This window comes from Musca autumnalis, unplaced genomic scaffold (assembly GCF_047663935.1).
Source record: "Musca autumnalis isolate F117 unplaced genomic scaffold, ASM4766393v1 scaffold_4, whole genome shotgun sequence".
Lineage (NCBI taxonomy): Eukaryota > Metazoa > Arthropoda > Insecta > Diptera > Muscidae > Musca > Musca autumnalis.
In genome coordinates this window covers 106709085-106725376 of record NW_027411977.1, presented here as the reverse complement: position 1 = coordinate 106725376, position 16292 = coordinate 106709085, and the positions used below count along the sequence as shown (strand labels likewise).

The 16292-nt window shown below is 36.2% G+C and overlaps 1 protein-coding gene across 1 annotated transcript in view; it reads right to left on the bottom strand.

Annotated features, from left to right (window-relative positions):
- Nucleotides 1-16292, bottom strand: part of Teh4 (tipE homolog 4 phospholipid transfer protein) — a 56180-nt gene that overhangs the window by 13517 nt on the left and 26371 nt on the right. Inside the window, exons 3-8 of the mRNA XM_073981708.1 lie at nucleotides 10066-10150; nucleotides 9806-10008; nucleotides 9565-9740; nucleotides 9192-9486; nucleotides 5116-5253; nucleotides 4898-5044 (exon numbers count right to left, since the gene is read on the bottom strand). Of these exons, the coding sequence (XP_073837809.1) occupies nucleotides 4898-5044; nucleotides 5116-5253; nucleotides 9192-9486; nucleotides 9565-9740; nucleotides 9806-10008; nucleotides 10066-10150 (1044 nt within the window). The remainder of the gene's footprint in view (nucleotides 1-4897; nucleotides 5045-5115; nucleotides 5254-9191; nucleotides 9487-9564; nucleotides 9741-9805; nucleotides 10009-10065; nucleotides 10151-16292) is intronic.

Sequence of the window (16292 nt, the reverse complement as noted above, 5' to 3'; positions counted from 1 at the left end):
AAATAAAAAAAAATAAAAATAACTTGTTATCGACGATTATTTTCTATCGCTGTACGTAGTGCATTTTTTAAATTTTGTCGCAGAGACGATAGACGACGCGACATGACTCGCCTCGCTGTACGGAATCGGCCCATAGGGAAGATGTTCATATAAATTTTGGGAACCTTTTAATGGGGAATAATTTTGAAGGGAAACTGTATCAGGTAATACACATTTTGAAATGCATGCAAATCGCGAAATCCTTAAAATCACTTGATGCGCATGCGGCTTTCCAATACAACGAATTGTTTTCTTTTCATTTACCAACATTGACTTTTGCAGCGGCAGTTTAGTGTGCAAACAATTGTATAGCGCTAATAATTTCCATAAAGTGCACACACTTTTTATGCGCATCCGATTTCACTATCAACCGTGAAAAAATACATTGATTTAAACCATCAAGAACCGTGGATGTAGCATCACACACTATTTTTGGGATAAATCGGATACAGCTCTCATGCCACTAAATTTGTTAGACCTCTGTTTCCGCAAAAATGCGAATGATGTGTCAGTTTCTTTACTGAAAACAAGTAAAAAAGGTATCAGTCGGCATTGCCGACAGAGATATACCCTCAGCATGTCAGGATTGAAATATTTTTTTTCAAAAAAAAAAACTTACGTATTTAGGGGGGTTTTCAAAACAATATGGATAGGATTAAAGCGCAAAAATTTACGGGGATATCGATAGATAGGATTTTTTTAAACTGAGTTTCGACAATATTTAGAGTTCCATTTTAGCAAATATTTTTGAACTTTTGTGGGGGAGGTATCGAAAGGTCCACTCCTTCCACCTTCGAATTTCATCTAATATTCGATACCCAAAGTGTAGACGAACGCAGTCTTCGGTTCGAGCTCTCCAGTCACTACATATGGAGTCATAGGGGGTTTTTACAACTTTCGGGCTTTTTTCTCAAGAAGTATGGACTTGCCCTTGAAAAAACTTTTACTGTCGTAATTGAGGCAGCGAATACAAGTTGCTTCAACAAAAATCAAAGTGATCCGAGAGCAGGTCTTAAAGTGAATTTATCCAAAAATGTGTGTGGGATTTATCCGACGGAGTGGACAAATATAGTCCATATTCGAACCTGACCTAAACCTGTTAGATATATTAGGATGTGTAAAGTATGGAACAAATCTGTTACTCCCATCAAGAGTTATGGTACACACAATACATTAGAAGTGTAATCTTAATTTTTTATTCTTCTACTTTTACTTTGGACAGATGTCCGTCATTTGAATGGTTTAACCCATGGTACAATAAAGTAGAGGTAGGCCAGGTATGAACATCGCTGAAAAACTTCAAATGGCATTGTACAATAATAAAGGTAGATGTATCTGCATAGTTAGCCCGCTTTACAAAAATATATGGTATTTAGAACTGTTTATATGTTAAAAGCACCAACGAGAGTAAAAAATAAATATTATTTAAGCTAGGCTATTGTGGCTAGAAAAGTGTTCCAAAAATAGCAAAAGTTGTACCCAATCTTATGACGGTGAAAAAATGTTATTCTCTTATTTTCTACTTGACAAGTTTGGCTGATCTAACATCGTAATTGGTGGCATCCGATTAGCAGATACTTCGACATTTCACCTACAATTTAAAAAAAAAAATTGTAATTTTAACATTCCCGTACTTTTGGAACAAATTTCAATCAATATCAATATTTGACGAACCGTTCTTTCGCAAGTATTACTATTAAAAAATTAACAATTTAATTTTGCCACATGAATAAAAGTCGTTTGAACTTGTTTTTTATTTTAAGATATGGCGTTGCAGCAGAAGTTTTCCGTTGGAACAATTCACCGATGCATCTACCTTTATCATTGGATAATGTCAACAACAATCAAAAATGTCTACCCTGCTTCTGACAGAATAGGCCATAATAAGAAAAAAATTTTAATCAGCTGTTAGACGTGGCCTACCTGTAATTATTCTACTATGGTTTAATCAACAATCGAAAAGCAATGTAATGCTTGGTTTACATTTACGAAATCCACTCGATTTCAACCGTCAATTCCATTGCATAAACGTTAAATGAAATCGTATGGATTTCGGATGAGTTTTCATTTGACGTATACGCTAAGGAAGTGACAGTTGAAATCGAGTGGATTTCGTAAATGTAAACCAAGCATAAAAAACCCCGCTAGCTTCAACATGTTTTTGCCTATGTTTATTCATTTACGCGGTCATAACTTCCACGCAAATTAATTTTTTTGCTTAATTTTTCAGCTTTATTCAAAAATATTCTGGTAAACTACAATAGTTCGCGTATTATAATAGTACAAACCTTGGCTTCATGGAAACTAAATTTTTTTGTCCTTCGCTTCTGGATATTTTGGCATATAACAGCCAAACCATTGAGACTTTCGATTCAACACGATAATTGTAGACAAGACAATAAGTACTCTCAATAAGAACTCTCTAGTACATCACAAAAGCTTGTGGATAAAAAGGTTGCCGGCGTCTTAGCGTTCTAAGCCACCATCAACTTGTCAAAACTTTAGTAGACAATAATTGATGATCAAAAAATAAAAAAATAAAAAAAAAAATCTTCTGATATAGAAGAGCAATTACTAATGATGTAGGAATAAAACTTACCATAGTATTTGTGAACATTGAAAAATGGGATTACCAAGCAGGACTATAGGAAAAGTTTGGAGTTTCAATTAACTGACATAATTTCGCATATACATTTATCTAATGAAGTTCGATATATATACCAGTTACCAAGCTTTGCCTTCGTCTGCCACAAAAACAACATCCTAATACACCTGAAGATCGGATTTACCACCCGTGAAACGTAGTGTAATGGTTGGATGCGTGGGACTTCGGTAGACTCCTAATTTTTCAATGTATCTCTAAAGGCCTAACAGCTCAACTCGAAAGAGAATTAATTAAAAAAACTTCAAGTCAAACTCGTGGACTTTTTTGCTCAGTACAATCCCAGAAATCAGAAACGTGAGGGGCCGACCCAATAAAGTGTTTTTCCCTCCATACAAATCACCCCGGGCTAATGGACCTCCCTTAGAAAATATACTGTTGTCATGAGCTTTATTAGCAAACAGACCTCAATCTTTACTTAAGTGGTTATGGCCCTTATTGAGCAGGAAAAATTACATTTTTCAGAATTAAAAATAATAATTGTGAATTTTCAAATTTCGCCAAAAAAAAAAAAAAAAAATAAAAATAAAAAAAAATCGGTTAGTAAAGGGTTTTGTAATGAGTAGTTTTGCTGGGTAGTATCATAATTCATTATTTCTGTCGACATGTATAAAATGTAGAAATAACGGTTTTGTTCTTTACCCCCACAATCCCAGCAAAATTAAATGGAAGTGATTCCATGTGAAATCATGATTTCACTGGTTCTTTTGCATGAGTGCGAAAGGAGTCGTGAAAGATCCCATCTTTTTCATCGAATTTTCATGAGTGCAATTGAAGTCGTGAAAGGTCCGATCTTTTTCATCGAATTTTCATGAGTGCAATCGAAGTCATGAAAGATCCGATTTTTTCATCGAATTTTCATGAGTGCAATTGAAGTCATGAAAGATCCGATCTTTGTCACAATATTATCATGAGTTCAAATAAATTGATAAGTAACCGCACAATAAATTATCAAATACTCATATACCCGAATAATTATGTACTTGCAAAAGCAATTGTTAAAATGAAAATAAAAGTCAGATGAAAGTGGTCGATAGTGGCAAAATTTATATATTTTAATTAAAAATACAATGTAAATTGATATAAAACAAAAGAAAAATATATTTTGTGTTTGGAAACCTGTTTCGTTTTGTGGATATTAAAAAGAAGTATGAAAAAGACCCGGTCTATTAACCACGAGCTTCCCCAGCCGACCAACACCGATATAGTAAAACATATCGAGCTGCAATTATTGGGTTGGTTGGGCCATGTTAACAGGATGGATAAAGATGCCACCGGCATATGAATACGAGCCATTTGACGTTATGCGACCCGAGGGAACAAAACTCCAATGGAAAGATCACGATATCACAAGCATGGCATGCAAAGTGAGAGAAGCAAAGTAGGAGATCGGTAAAATAAGTATAAAAGAGACCATAACGTGGTAACTATTACAGGATAAGCTTTTTCTTTTGAAATAAAATAACAGAATTCAAATTTATACTAGATTTCCCAAACGATGAGCTTGGTTCAGAGATTGACACATAATTTATCGAATATTGGAAAAACGGAACCCCCAAGTTGAAAGAAGTATCTTGCAGCCATCGGAAGAGATAAATATGATATTGCAGATTAATATAATATATAATTTTGAAAATTACATACAAAATAAAGAAAAATAACATCTGGCGATACAAATCATCTGCGCATTGTATTCTTATTAATTCAACAAATTACATTATTGTATTGCGAATTTTATTTCTGATTGGCAAAAATCCGGATCCAAAGCATTGGTGCAAGAAGCCATGACGATGAACTGGTGCAAGAAGCCATGACAATGAACTGGTGCAAGAAGCCATGACAATGAACCGGTGCAAGATGCTATAACAATGAACTGGTGCAAGATGCCGTGACAATGAACTGGTGCAAAATGCCATGACAATGAACTGGTGCAAAATGTCATGACAATGAACTGGTGCAAAATGCCGTGACAATGAACTGGTGCAAAATGCCGTGACAATGAACTGGTGCAAAATGTCATGACAATGAACTGGTGCAAAATGCCATGACAATGAACAGGTGAAATCAGGTGTCACTCCCTTGTAAATTTCATCGGTGATTCACCTAAATTTGCACCTATGACAAGTCACTTGCACCTATGATTCAACTCATGATCTGTCATCGAACATTTTGCTGGGAATGTAATCGAAAGCTTACCTCTAAATTAGACAACTGATTAAGATTTTCATTTGCTTCATTGGTCTCCATCTGACGGGCTCGTACACTTTTACGTGCCGAGTATATTTCGTCAGTATCATCATTGTCGGCAGCACAAATGCAACGCATTTTGGCATCATCTCCAACCTAAAATGAACATTTATTTTATTTTGTAATTAGTTACCGCAGTTCAATTGATTATACAACAACAAACTTACCTTCACCAGTTTTGTTATAACAATCAGAGATATTGAAGAGATGACAAAAAGTACTATGGGTACAATTAAGGAAACCATAAGTTCATTGTAGACTTTTTTCAAATCATATCTAGCCGTAACAAAATCCACACTAGGGTCCTGAAACATAATTTGTGTATTTTTTAATCGTAAAAGGATTTAATGCCTTTTTCAGCATAAGTGGTGGTTATTATACAGTTAATACCCTAGACAGACGGCAGCGTTAATTTGCATTAACTGCCTTAATTCAAATTAATTCGTGCATTATCCACATTCTTAATGCACAAAATCAAAGCGAACATAAGTCGTGTTCCTTTACGTGACAGAGGTTACCAGTTTCCTTTACTTAAAAAAAGCATACAATTTATATGATAGCAGCTCACCACTTTTACCATTTTTTGCCACTGTTACCATTTTTGAAAGTAAAGGAACATACCAATAAACTGAATTTAGGTATTTCAATATGGCAATGCTGTAAAAGAGAGCCCATATTCATGTAGGCGAGAGAGCATATTCATATATTTATGCTCTGAGACACAATTTGCATTGCAAACAACAACAAAACAGTTGTTTACCAGCAAACAGCTGTTTCGTAAATGCAGAAACTGTCGTTTGTCAGGTTAATACCCTAGACAGACGGCAGAGTTAATTTGCATTAAAAATTCCTTAATTTGAATTAACTTTTTACCCTGACAGACGATAGTTTCTGCATTTATGAAACAGCTGTTTGTGTTTTTTGTTTGTACCCAGCAGACCATTTCATAAAGTTTTACAAAAGTTCGCCAAAATATGCGAAACAAATATACTTTCTACCATTGACCTTTTCACCACGATAATGCAAAAATAAATTAAATTTATTCCCGATATTTTTGAGGCCTTTTAATATTAAAAAATGTCGCATAACTCTAAAGAAACATTTGAAGAAGATCCCAGCAAAATTTGAAGGAAGGGGTTCCATGGGATGACGTGATTTCATGGCATCTTTTGCATTGGTTCAAAAGAAGTCATGAAAGATCCGATCTTTTCATTAGCATTTGAAAAAATGCAAAGGAAGTCGTGAATGATCCGATCTTTTCATCAGCATTTGAACCCATGCAAAGGAAGTCGTGAAAGATCCGATATTTTCACCAGCATTTGAACCCATTCTATCGATTCAAAAGAGATGAATTTTGGTTTTTTTCATACACATTTTTCTAAATATATAAGATTAATTATTTACAATAGGCTTGATGATGTCGGAGACTCGAAATCACAACCTACGTTGTTAAAACTCTCGTCGTAATGATAATGTCATTGCAAAGAAAAGGTGAGAATGACATGCCAAAGCATTGGTGGAGATGACATGCCAAAGCATTGGTGAAAATGACATGTCAAAGCATCGGTGTAAATGACATGATTTGGATCCAAAAATGAATAGCATCTTTTGGGGTCCACGCTCATATAAAATTCATCGATGAAGATGCTAAAAAGATGACATGCCAGATCACTTTCACCCATGATTGAATGACATCTTTGGCATCGAACATTTTGCTGGGATGTTATTTTCAATAGAATTGGTATGGTGGGTAATGAAATTTTAAAAATAGATTTGATAGAAGGCGCGAAACACGATTAGCTGCTAATCTATTCGAGAAAGACTACTACTTATTTGAAAGAAACGCGAAAATTTCTGATTTGTTTTCCTTTTTTATTTTCTTAAACATGGAAATTTGACAAAAGACAATTGATTTTCAATGCAAATTGTGTCTCAGAGCATGAATATGCTCTCTCTCCTACATGAATATGGGCTCTCTTTTACAGCATTGCCATATTGAAATACCTAAATTCAGTTTAAATTTCCTTTGATTTTGTGCATTAAGAATGTGGATAATGCACGAATTAATTTGAATTAAGACAGTTAATGCAAATTAACGCTTCCGTCTGTCTAGGGTATAAAATTAAATGCCCATCTTAATGCAAATTAAAGCGCTCGGCACATACGATGCGTTGAGCGTCGCGGTACAACAATTGCCATATTGAAATACCTAAATTCAGTTTAAATTTCCTTTGATTTTGTGCATTAAGAATGTGGATAATGCACGAATTAATTTGAATTAAGACAGTTAATGCAAATTAACGCTTCCGTCTGTCTAGGGTATAAAATTAACTGCCCATCTTAATGCAAATTAAAGCGCTCGGCACATACGATGCGTTGAGCGTCGCGGTACAACAACCACATGAAAAAAGTGTAAGTGATGCCAAGAATTTTGAAAAACAACAATGTGGCTGACGCATTAAGCCCTCGGCACATACAGTCCGTTCGGTGACACGCGTTGTCCCAAAACAGGTAAATTATGTTTAACTTTCATGCGTCAGCCACATTTTTGGTTTTCAAAAAACTTGGCATCACTTAAGCGTTCGACACATACGGTGCGTTGTGCGTTGCGTTACAACAACCACATGAAAAAAGTGTAAGTGATGCCAAGTTTTTTGATAAACAACAACATGGCTGATGCATTAAAGTTAAACATAATTTAACTTTTTTGGGACAACGTGTGCCCCAAGGTGTCACTAAACGGACCGTATGTGCCGAGGGCTTTACACTTTTTTCATGTGGTTGTTGTAACGCAACGCACAACTGATAAAAAAACAAGAAGTACTAGGAGAACTAGAAAAGTTCACGTACTATTGCCAACGCCATTTCACATTTGTTGGAAAGTTTGACACATTGTAGCCTAAACGTACTCAGGGCAGTTTGACATACGATCATGTGTTGTGTTGTTTATAGTGACTTGATTGAAACACCCCCAAAACATGTTTTTTGAACGCTTCAACAGCTTCTTCTGGCGACGAAAATCGTTGCCCATTTCTTTTTTTCTTAATGTTCGGGAATCAAATGAAATCATTTGGTGCCAAGGCAGGCCTGTACGGCGGATGACCCATCAATTCCACGTTGTCTTCGGTGAAAAAGGCGCTGCTTTGAATCGATAATTGAGAGCGCGCATTGTCATGGGGCACAATGAATCGTCTTCTCATGTTCGTTATTTGAATTTCTCCGGAGACTTCAGGCAAAAAAATTGTAGAATTAACCTCCTACGTTGCTCAAGCCGTATAGTCAGCCAGTTTTGCCGAAGAAGCATGCGACCGTTTGCTTCGAAGTGCTTCTTCCATGAACAACTTTCGTAGAATTTGGTCCGTCTTCGAACACCCACATGATCGGTTGCTGTTTTGTTTCGGGCTCATACGCGTAGATTCGTCGTCTGTGACGATCTAATAAACGTTGTTTGAAGCACCGCGTATTTATTCACAATTTCTTTGCACCGATCGAGCCTTTTTGTTGAGCATTTTTCAAATTGTGCAGGATCTAACGAGAAAATTCCAATTTTTGCGGCCAGGTATTCATGCAATAACATATGCTAGTTTGTGGAAGAAATGCCCAAGGATCCTTCTATCTCACGGTATATAACATGGCGATCTTGCATTATCCGTTCACGCACAGCTTGATTTTTTTTTGCCACAACGACCGTTTTTGGACGACTCTCGGCCAAGATTCCATTCATTAAATAATTTTTGATAGTGATGTAGGATGGTCCTTTATCGACATGCATAGACTTAATTTGATCGAGGCACTCCAGCCGTGATTATCCACGTCGAAAATTGTGAAAAACGATTGGACGAAAATGTTCACAAGTAAATTCCATTTTTTTTTCAAAGTGTTTTTTCAAGCCACAGTAAACAACATGACATATGATCGTATGTCAAAATTTCCTGAGTACGTTTTGGCTAAAAACTGCCAAACTTTCCAAAAAACTGTCAAATGGCATCTACTTGTTGTCTAGGCCCCAAACTTTTCTAGTTCCCATCGTACAAAAAAGGATATTTTCTATTTGGACCAATATTAAAATATCCGAATGCGTAAAACCTCGTATAATAAGGAGCCTACTTATTTTTTAAGTTTTATTCGAAAGATCAATTTTTAAGTTTTAACCAAAAATCAAAAGATCGAAAAGACTTTTGCTTGGAAATACGTATCCCTAATACAGGCATAAATGGGTGCAATTGTTTATTTGAATATTTACCTTGTTATAGTAACATTGATATCGGGACATTGCAGTATTGTTATCACCGTCTTTGCCGTGACGGGCCCAGAACTCTTTGCATTCTCCTCGTAAGGTGTTGACACAACCTTCTAAGTTAATAAATAGCTTCTTTGATTTGTATATTGTTAAATTATGTTGGTTTGGTAAAAATCGTTGTTCCGGATCAACCTCAACTTTACTCTCAGCATACATTTTCCAAAAATCTGTAAAGTTCATAGATGAATTCGGCAAAGTTCCCGGAGGTAGTAGGGTGCCGTTTAAACAGTCTTTAGCGCTGCAAAGATAGATAATAAAAAGAAAAATGTATATATTAAAAATAAGATTTTTGTGTATAAATTATTTACAAACTTACGTTATTATTCTGCCTTCGGGAGTTTCTACCGTCGAAACCGATGCACAGTTGGCCAATAAAATGCCATCTTCTTGTTTCCAAAATTCGGTGGGATTTATACGGACACCAGGTTCATTGCCTCGAGCCTCATTAAAAGCCACAGCAGTCTCACAATCTGCTGTTATGACACTGTTGTCCTAGCAGTAAAAAAACTGGTTTAAAAATATGTTTTTTATTTGGGCAATATTAAAGCTTCACTCACCTCCATCAGTAACACATTTCTTTCAGATGTTCCTATTGCATTACAAATGCGATCACATGTAAAGGTCTTCTTGATTTTGGTACAATGGATACCTTTACATTCAAAGAAACCATTTAGTTTGGTATTATCCTTAGCAGAATTGATAACTGGCCCATCGGCTTTGTGGTGGCACAAGAATGATTGAGTCATATTACGACAATGTCCTAAAAATAATTTATCAGTTATTTCTCTTCATTTATAAACTTTTAAAATGTTCTTACCGTTCGAACAGTTGAATACTCCTTTAAGGTGATTGCATTCAGTGCCATTGTTACAGTTAAATTTAGCCAAAGTATTCATATCAGGCTGGAAAAGAGAATAATAGAAATGTTATGTTTCAAAACTTCTTAATTGCACTATGTATTAGTGGATAAATAGTCCCTCATATACGTATTTATATAAATAACAAGTAAGAACGGCGTAAAGTTCGGCCGGGACGAACTTTTTATACACTCCATCACGAACTGAATAGGTAAAATTATACTAAGTTTACATTTACGAAATCCACTCGATTTCAACTGTCAATTCCATTGCTTAAACGTCAAATGAAATCCAATGGATTTCAGATGAGTCTTCATTTGACGTATACGCAAAGGAATTGACAGTTGAAATCGAGTGGATTTCGTAAATGTAAACCAAGCATTAGCTTCCATTCGTTTATCAAAGTACTAAGCCTGCAGGAGCAGAATATCTTTACTGATAACACTCCCTTTAAAAGTGCTCATATTGGTCGTCATCGTTGTTTCCTCCGATCCTATAGGAACCCAAAATGTCAAATTATAGCTAATTCGAGACGAAAGTGTAGCTAAAAATCTCAAAATACCTGATTCGGAGGGTACCGTTATGTGGGGCCTATTCCAAAAACCTGAACTTATGTCCACAACATTTGGAAAATGATTTTCTTGACCCCTAAATTTCAAATTATAGACAATTCGGTCTGAAAATGTAGCCTAAAACGTCAAAAATATGGGGTACCGTTATATGTAGATAATTGTCTACACCCCTAGGGACGCTAAATGTCAAATTATAGCTGATTCGATTCGAAAGTGTAGCTACAAATGTCAGAATACCGGATTCGGAGGGTACCGTTATGAGGGAGCTATTCCAAAACATGGACCTATGTCCACAACATTTGGTAGATTATTTTCTTGATGTCAAATTAAAGATAATTGTAGACAATTCGGTCTGAAAATGTAGCCTAAAACGTCAAAAATGGGGGTACCTGTATATGGGGGCTATTCCAAGACATGAACCTATGTCTAGAATTTTGGGTAGATAATTGTCTACACCCCTAGAAATCCTAAATGTCAAATTATAGCTAATTCGATTCGAATAATAATATAATTGTTCCACAAACATCCCGATGGGACAAGGGAGACTTCTCTCATATCAAAGAGTGCACGCCGATTCATATTGGCTCAATGATATGGGACCTACTTTTTATTGCCGAGTCCGAACGGCGTGTCTTACGACACCACTTGTAGGGAAGTTTTTCATGGCTTAAATACTCAGGAAATGTCGCCAGCATTACTGAGGGGGAATTTTGCCACCGTTGAAAATTTGGTGTTGTTTGGCCTGGGATTCGAACCTTCTGAGTGCAAGGCGGACGTGCTAACCATTGCACCACGGTGGCCCCCTATTTATAATTCGATTCGAAAGCGAGGCTAAAACGTCAAAATACCGGTTTCGGAGGGTAGTTATGTGGGGGCTATTGCAAACATGGACCTATGTCCACGACTTTTAGTAGATGAGTTTCTTGATTCCTAGGAACCCATAATATCTAATTATAGATATTTCGGTCTGAATATATAGCCTAAAACGTAAAAAATGGGGGGTACTAGTATATGGGGGTGGTCCAAAACATGGACCTATGTCCCCAATTTTTGGTGGATAATTTTCTACATCCCTAAGAACCCTAAATGTCAAATTATAGCTAATTCGGTATGGAAATGAAGCTAAATACGACAAAATATCGGATTCGAAGGACACTGTTATGCGGGCTAAGTTTTGGGTTAAAAGTTTCTTGATCCATTAGAGCCATCAATGCGAAACTATAGCTAATTTGGTCTGAAGATGTAGCTAAAATGTCAAAATACCGGAAATCGGGGGTACCTTTATATGGGGGCTATACCAAAACGTAAACCGATATAGCTCATCATCGAACTTGATGCAAACTGGACATGCATACATCGACACGGAATGTTGCCCTGATCCTATATATACTAGCTGAACCCGGTGCGCTTCGCATTGACAAGTAACCTCCTCCAAGTCCGAACGACATGCCGCACACTAAAACACCGCTTATAAAGGCGGTACAATATTTGTTAATATGCGTGGTATTTTGTTAAACTTGAAAATAATAAAGCCCTAATAAACGTGTGCTATAGCTGATTCGATTCGAAAGTGTAGCTACAAATGTCAGAATACCGGATTCGGAGGGTACCGTTATGAGGGAGCTATTCCAAAACATGGACCTATGTCCACAACATTTGGTAGATTATTTTCTTGATGTCAAATTAAAGATAATTGTAGACAATTCGGTCTGAAAATGTAGCCTAAAACGTCAAAAATGGGGGTACCTGTATATGGGGGCTATTCCAAGACATGAACCTATGTCTAGAATTTTGGGTAGATAATTGTCTACACCCCTAGAAATCCTAAATGTCAAATTATAGCTAATTCGATTCGAATAATAATATAATTGTTCCACAAACATCCCGATGGGACAAGGGAGACTTCTCTCATATCAAAGAGTGCACGCCGATTCATATTGGCTCAATGATATGGGACCTACTTTTTATTGCCGAGTCCGAACGGCGTGTCTTACGACACCACTTGTAGGGAAGTTTTTCATGGCTTAAATACTCAGGAAATGTCGCCAGCATTACTGAGGGGGAATTTTGCCACCGTTGAAAATTTGGTGTTGTTTGGCCTGGGATTCGAACCTTCTGAGTGCAAGGCGGACGTGCTAACCATTGCACCACGGTGGCCCCCTATTTATAATTCGATTCGAAAGCGAGGCTAAAACGTCAAAATACCGGTTTCGGAGGGTAGTTATGTGGGGGCTATTGCAAACATGGACCTATGTCCACGACTTTTAGTAGATGAGTTTCTTGATTCCTAGGAACCCATAATATCTAATTATAGATATTTCGGTCTGAATATATAGCCTAAAACGTAAAAAATGGGGGGTACTAGTATATGGGGGTGGTCCAAAACATGGACCTATGTCCCCAATTTTTGGTGGATAATTTTCTACATCCCTAAGAACCCTAAATGTCAAATTATAGCTAATTCGGTATGGAAATGAAGCTAAATACGACAAAATATCGGATTCGAAGGACACTGTTATGCGGGCTAAGTTTTGGGTTAAAAGTTTCTTGATCCATTAGAGCCATCAATGCGAAACTATAGCTAATTTGGTCTGAAGATGTAGCTAAAATGTCAAAATACCGGAAATCGGGGGTACCTTTATATGGGGGCTATACCAAAACGTAAACCGATATAGCTCATCATCGAACTTGATGCAAACTGGACATGCATACATCGACACGGAATGTTGCCCTGATCCTATATATACTAGCTGAACCCGGTGCGCTTCGCATTGACAAGTAACCTCCTCCAAGTCCGAACGACATGCCGCACACTAAAACACCGCTTATAAAGGCGGTACAATATTTGTTAATATGCGTGGTATTTTGTTAAACTTGAAAATAATAAAGCCCTAATAAACGTGTGCTATTTTGATTTCAAAAACAAAAGTTTGAAGCAGCTTCTCTTCTTTCGATGAATTGTTTTAGTACTTACTTTACCTAGTTTGTTCTACCATGGTCAGTTGCAGAGAAAAATTCATTCACTCCTGCGAGAGGAAAATAATTTTGGGAAAAAATCGAAAAGTCATCTTTTTCTCTTTGAAAGGTTTTAACACGTCGTAGAACTTCTTTCCTAAATCAGTATGAAAATAGTTATTTCCTACAACAATCTCAAAAAGCACAAAAACTAAATTTTTTGTACATTTAAAAAAGGATGTTATTATAATAAACATCTTTATTTTGATTTATATTACTTGAAATTTATGAAAATAAACGTCAAATAAGTAAATAAAATCCTACTCAAAGAAGGTGATACAATAATACCAACTGATGTCTTCATTTGCTGTCAAAACATATTTTGAATCAAAAATAAATAACAAATATTTCACTATTATCAAGAATATTTTTGTACAACGTCTTTATTCATGCTCCGCGAAGAATATATTATCGTTTTATTATATTGGGTGCCACCGTGGTCCAATGGTATGCACACCCGCCTTGCACACATAAGGTCGTGGGTTCGATTCCCCGACCAGGCAACATCAAAACACTTTTCAACGGTGGCAAAATCCCCCTCAGTAATGTTGGCGACATTTCCTGAGTATTTCAGCCATGTAAAACTTCTCTACAAAAGTGGTGTCTTGGACACGCCGTTCGGACTCGGCGATAAACTGTAGGTCCCATATCATTGAGCTAATATGAATCGGGGTGCACTCATTGATATGAGAGAAGTCTCCCTTGTCCCTTATGGGGTGTTTGTGGAACAATTATTATTATTATTATTATATGTACCTTTTGTGGATATGAAGACTTTGGATCACCTTGTTAAATTCGCCTTGATCCTACTCAACAAAAGTAGGAATACGTTAGGTCTGTTCGATAACCCAAAAGTTTGTACAAAATGGTGTTCGATAAAAAACTTGTTAAGTAAAAGGGAAATGAGAAATAGGTGCAAGTACTTGCAAATACTTTTTACTTACGAAGTTAGGCGTATTGTAAGAATAAGTTTTACTAGCCTTACTCGTACTACATTTTGCCTCCAAACATTTGGAAGTTAAATATATCTTCTCTCAGCAAATGTGTCTCTGCAAAGTGCCTTAAAAAGCGACTCTTGACATTTTGCAAAAACAATTTCATTGAACTATGCTCATTATTTCATTCTAATTTCTTTTAACCCTTGTGCAGAATCCCTTACTTTAGATCAAACAAGTAAAAAAGCGTTAAGTTCGGCCGGGCCGAACTTTTCATACCCTCCACCATAAAATATTCTGAACTAAAATGGAATAATTAGTTTTCATTCCTGTCCCCAACTTTAAGTGGGTACGTTAAAATGTCAGATAATGTACATAAAATGTTTCATTTGGTAGGCCCTTTTTTATGGTGCCCCTTTTTATGGTGGCTAGAAATTGGGAGGTACCGTTATATAGGGGTTATAATAAAACATGGACCTATGTTGACAGTTTTTGATGGGAGCCTTTAATGTCAAATAACTCCTACTTCGGTTAAAAAATTTTAGCTAGAATCCTCAAAATACCCAAAATCGGTACATAACGTGGGAACTTCAAATGTTATTAACAGCTAGTTCGGAGGTATGTATTTGGGCTATACGAAAATATAAACTTAAATGAACAATTTTTGTTGGCTTTTAAATTTCAAATTACAGAAAGTTTGTCCAAAAAATAAGGCTAAGGTACGGAAAATTGGGAGGTTTGTTTTGGGGCTATACCAAAACATGGACCTACGTTCGGTTAAACATTTTAAGAAAAATCCTCAAAGTACCGAAAATCGGGAAGTATCGTTATATTGGGGCTATGTTGAAAATTGTTGATGCAGACGTGTGGTGACCACTACAACCTTCAAATGTCAAATTACAATTTTAGCTAAAATTGCCAATTACTGAAAATTGGTAGGTACCGTTATATGGGAGCTATATCCGAACATGGACCTATGTTGACAATTTTTTATGGAGAGGTGTTGTGACCACTAAGAACTTCAAATGTCTCATTACTGCTAGTTCGGTTTAATATTGTATTTAAAATCATCAAATTACCGAAAATCGGGAGGTATTTTTATATGGGAGCTTTATCAATACATCGACCACCTTTCTTGACAATTTTTGGTGGAGAGGTGTGGTGACCACTAAGAATTTCAAATGTCAAATGTTCAAATTACAGATAATTCGGTTAAAACTTGTAGGTAAAATTCTCAAAATACCGAAAATCCGTTATATGGGGATACCGAAATCCGTTATACCGAGGTACCGTTATATGGGGCTATACCAAAACATGTACCTACGTTCATAATTATTTCGAATATAAGTTTTTTGGTCACAAAGAACCCTAAATATCAAATTATAGCTAATTCGGTCTAGAAATGTGAATTTAAACGTCAAAATACATGAAATCGGGCGGTAACGTTATATGGGGGCTATTCCAAAACATGGACCTATGTCCACTAGTTATATAAGTTTATTGACATTTAATAACCCTAAATGTCATTTTATAGCTAAGTCGGTCTGTAAATGTAACTAAAAACGTCAAAATGCCATAAATCGGGGGTACCGTTATATGGGGGCTATACCAAAACGTGGACCTATGTCCACAACTTTTGTTATATAAGTTTATTTACACTTAAGA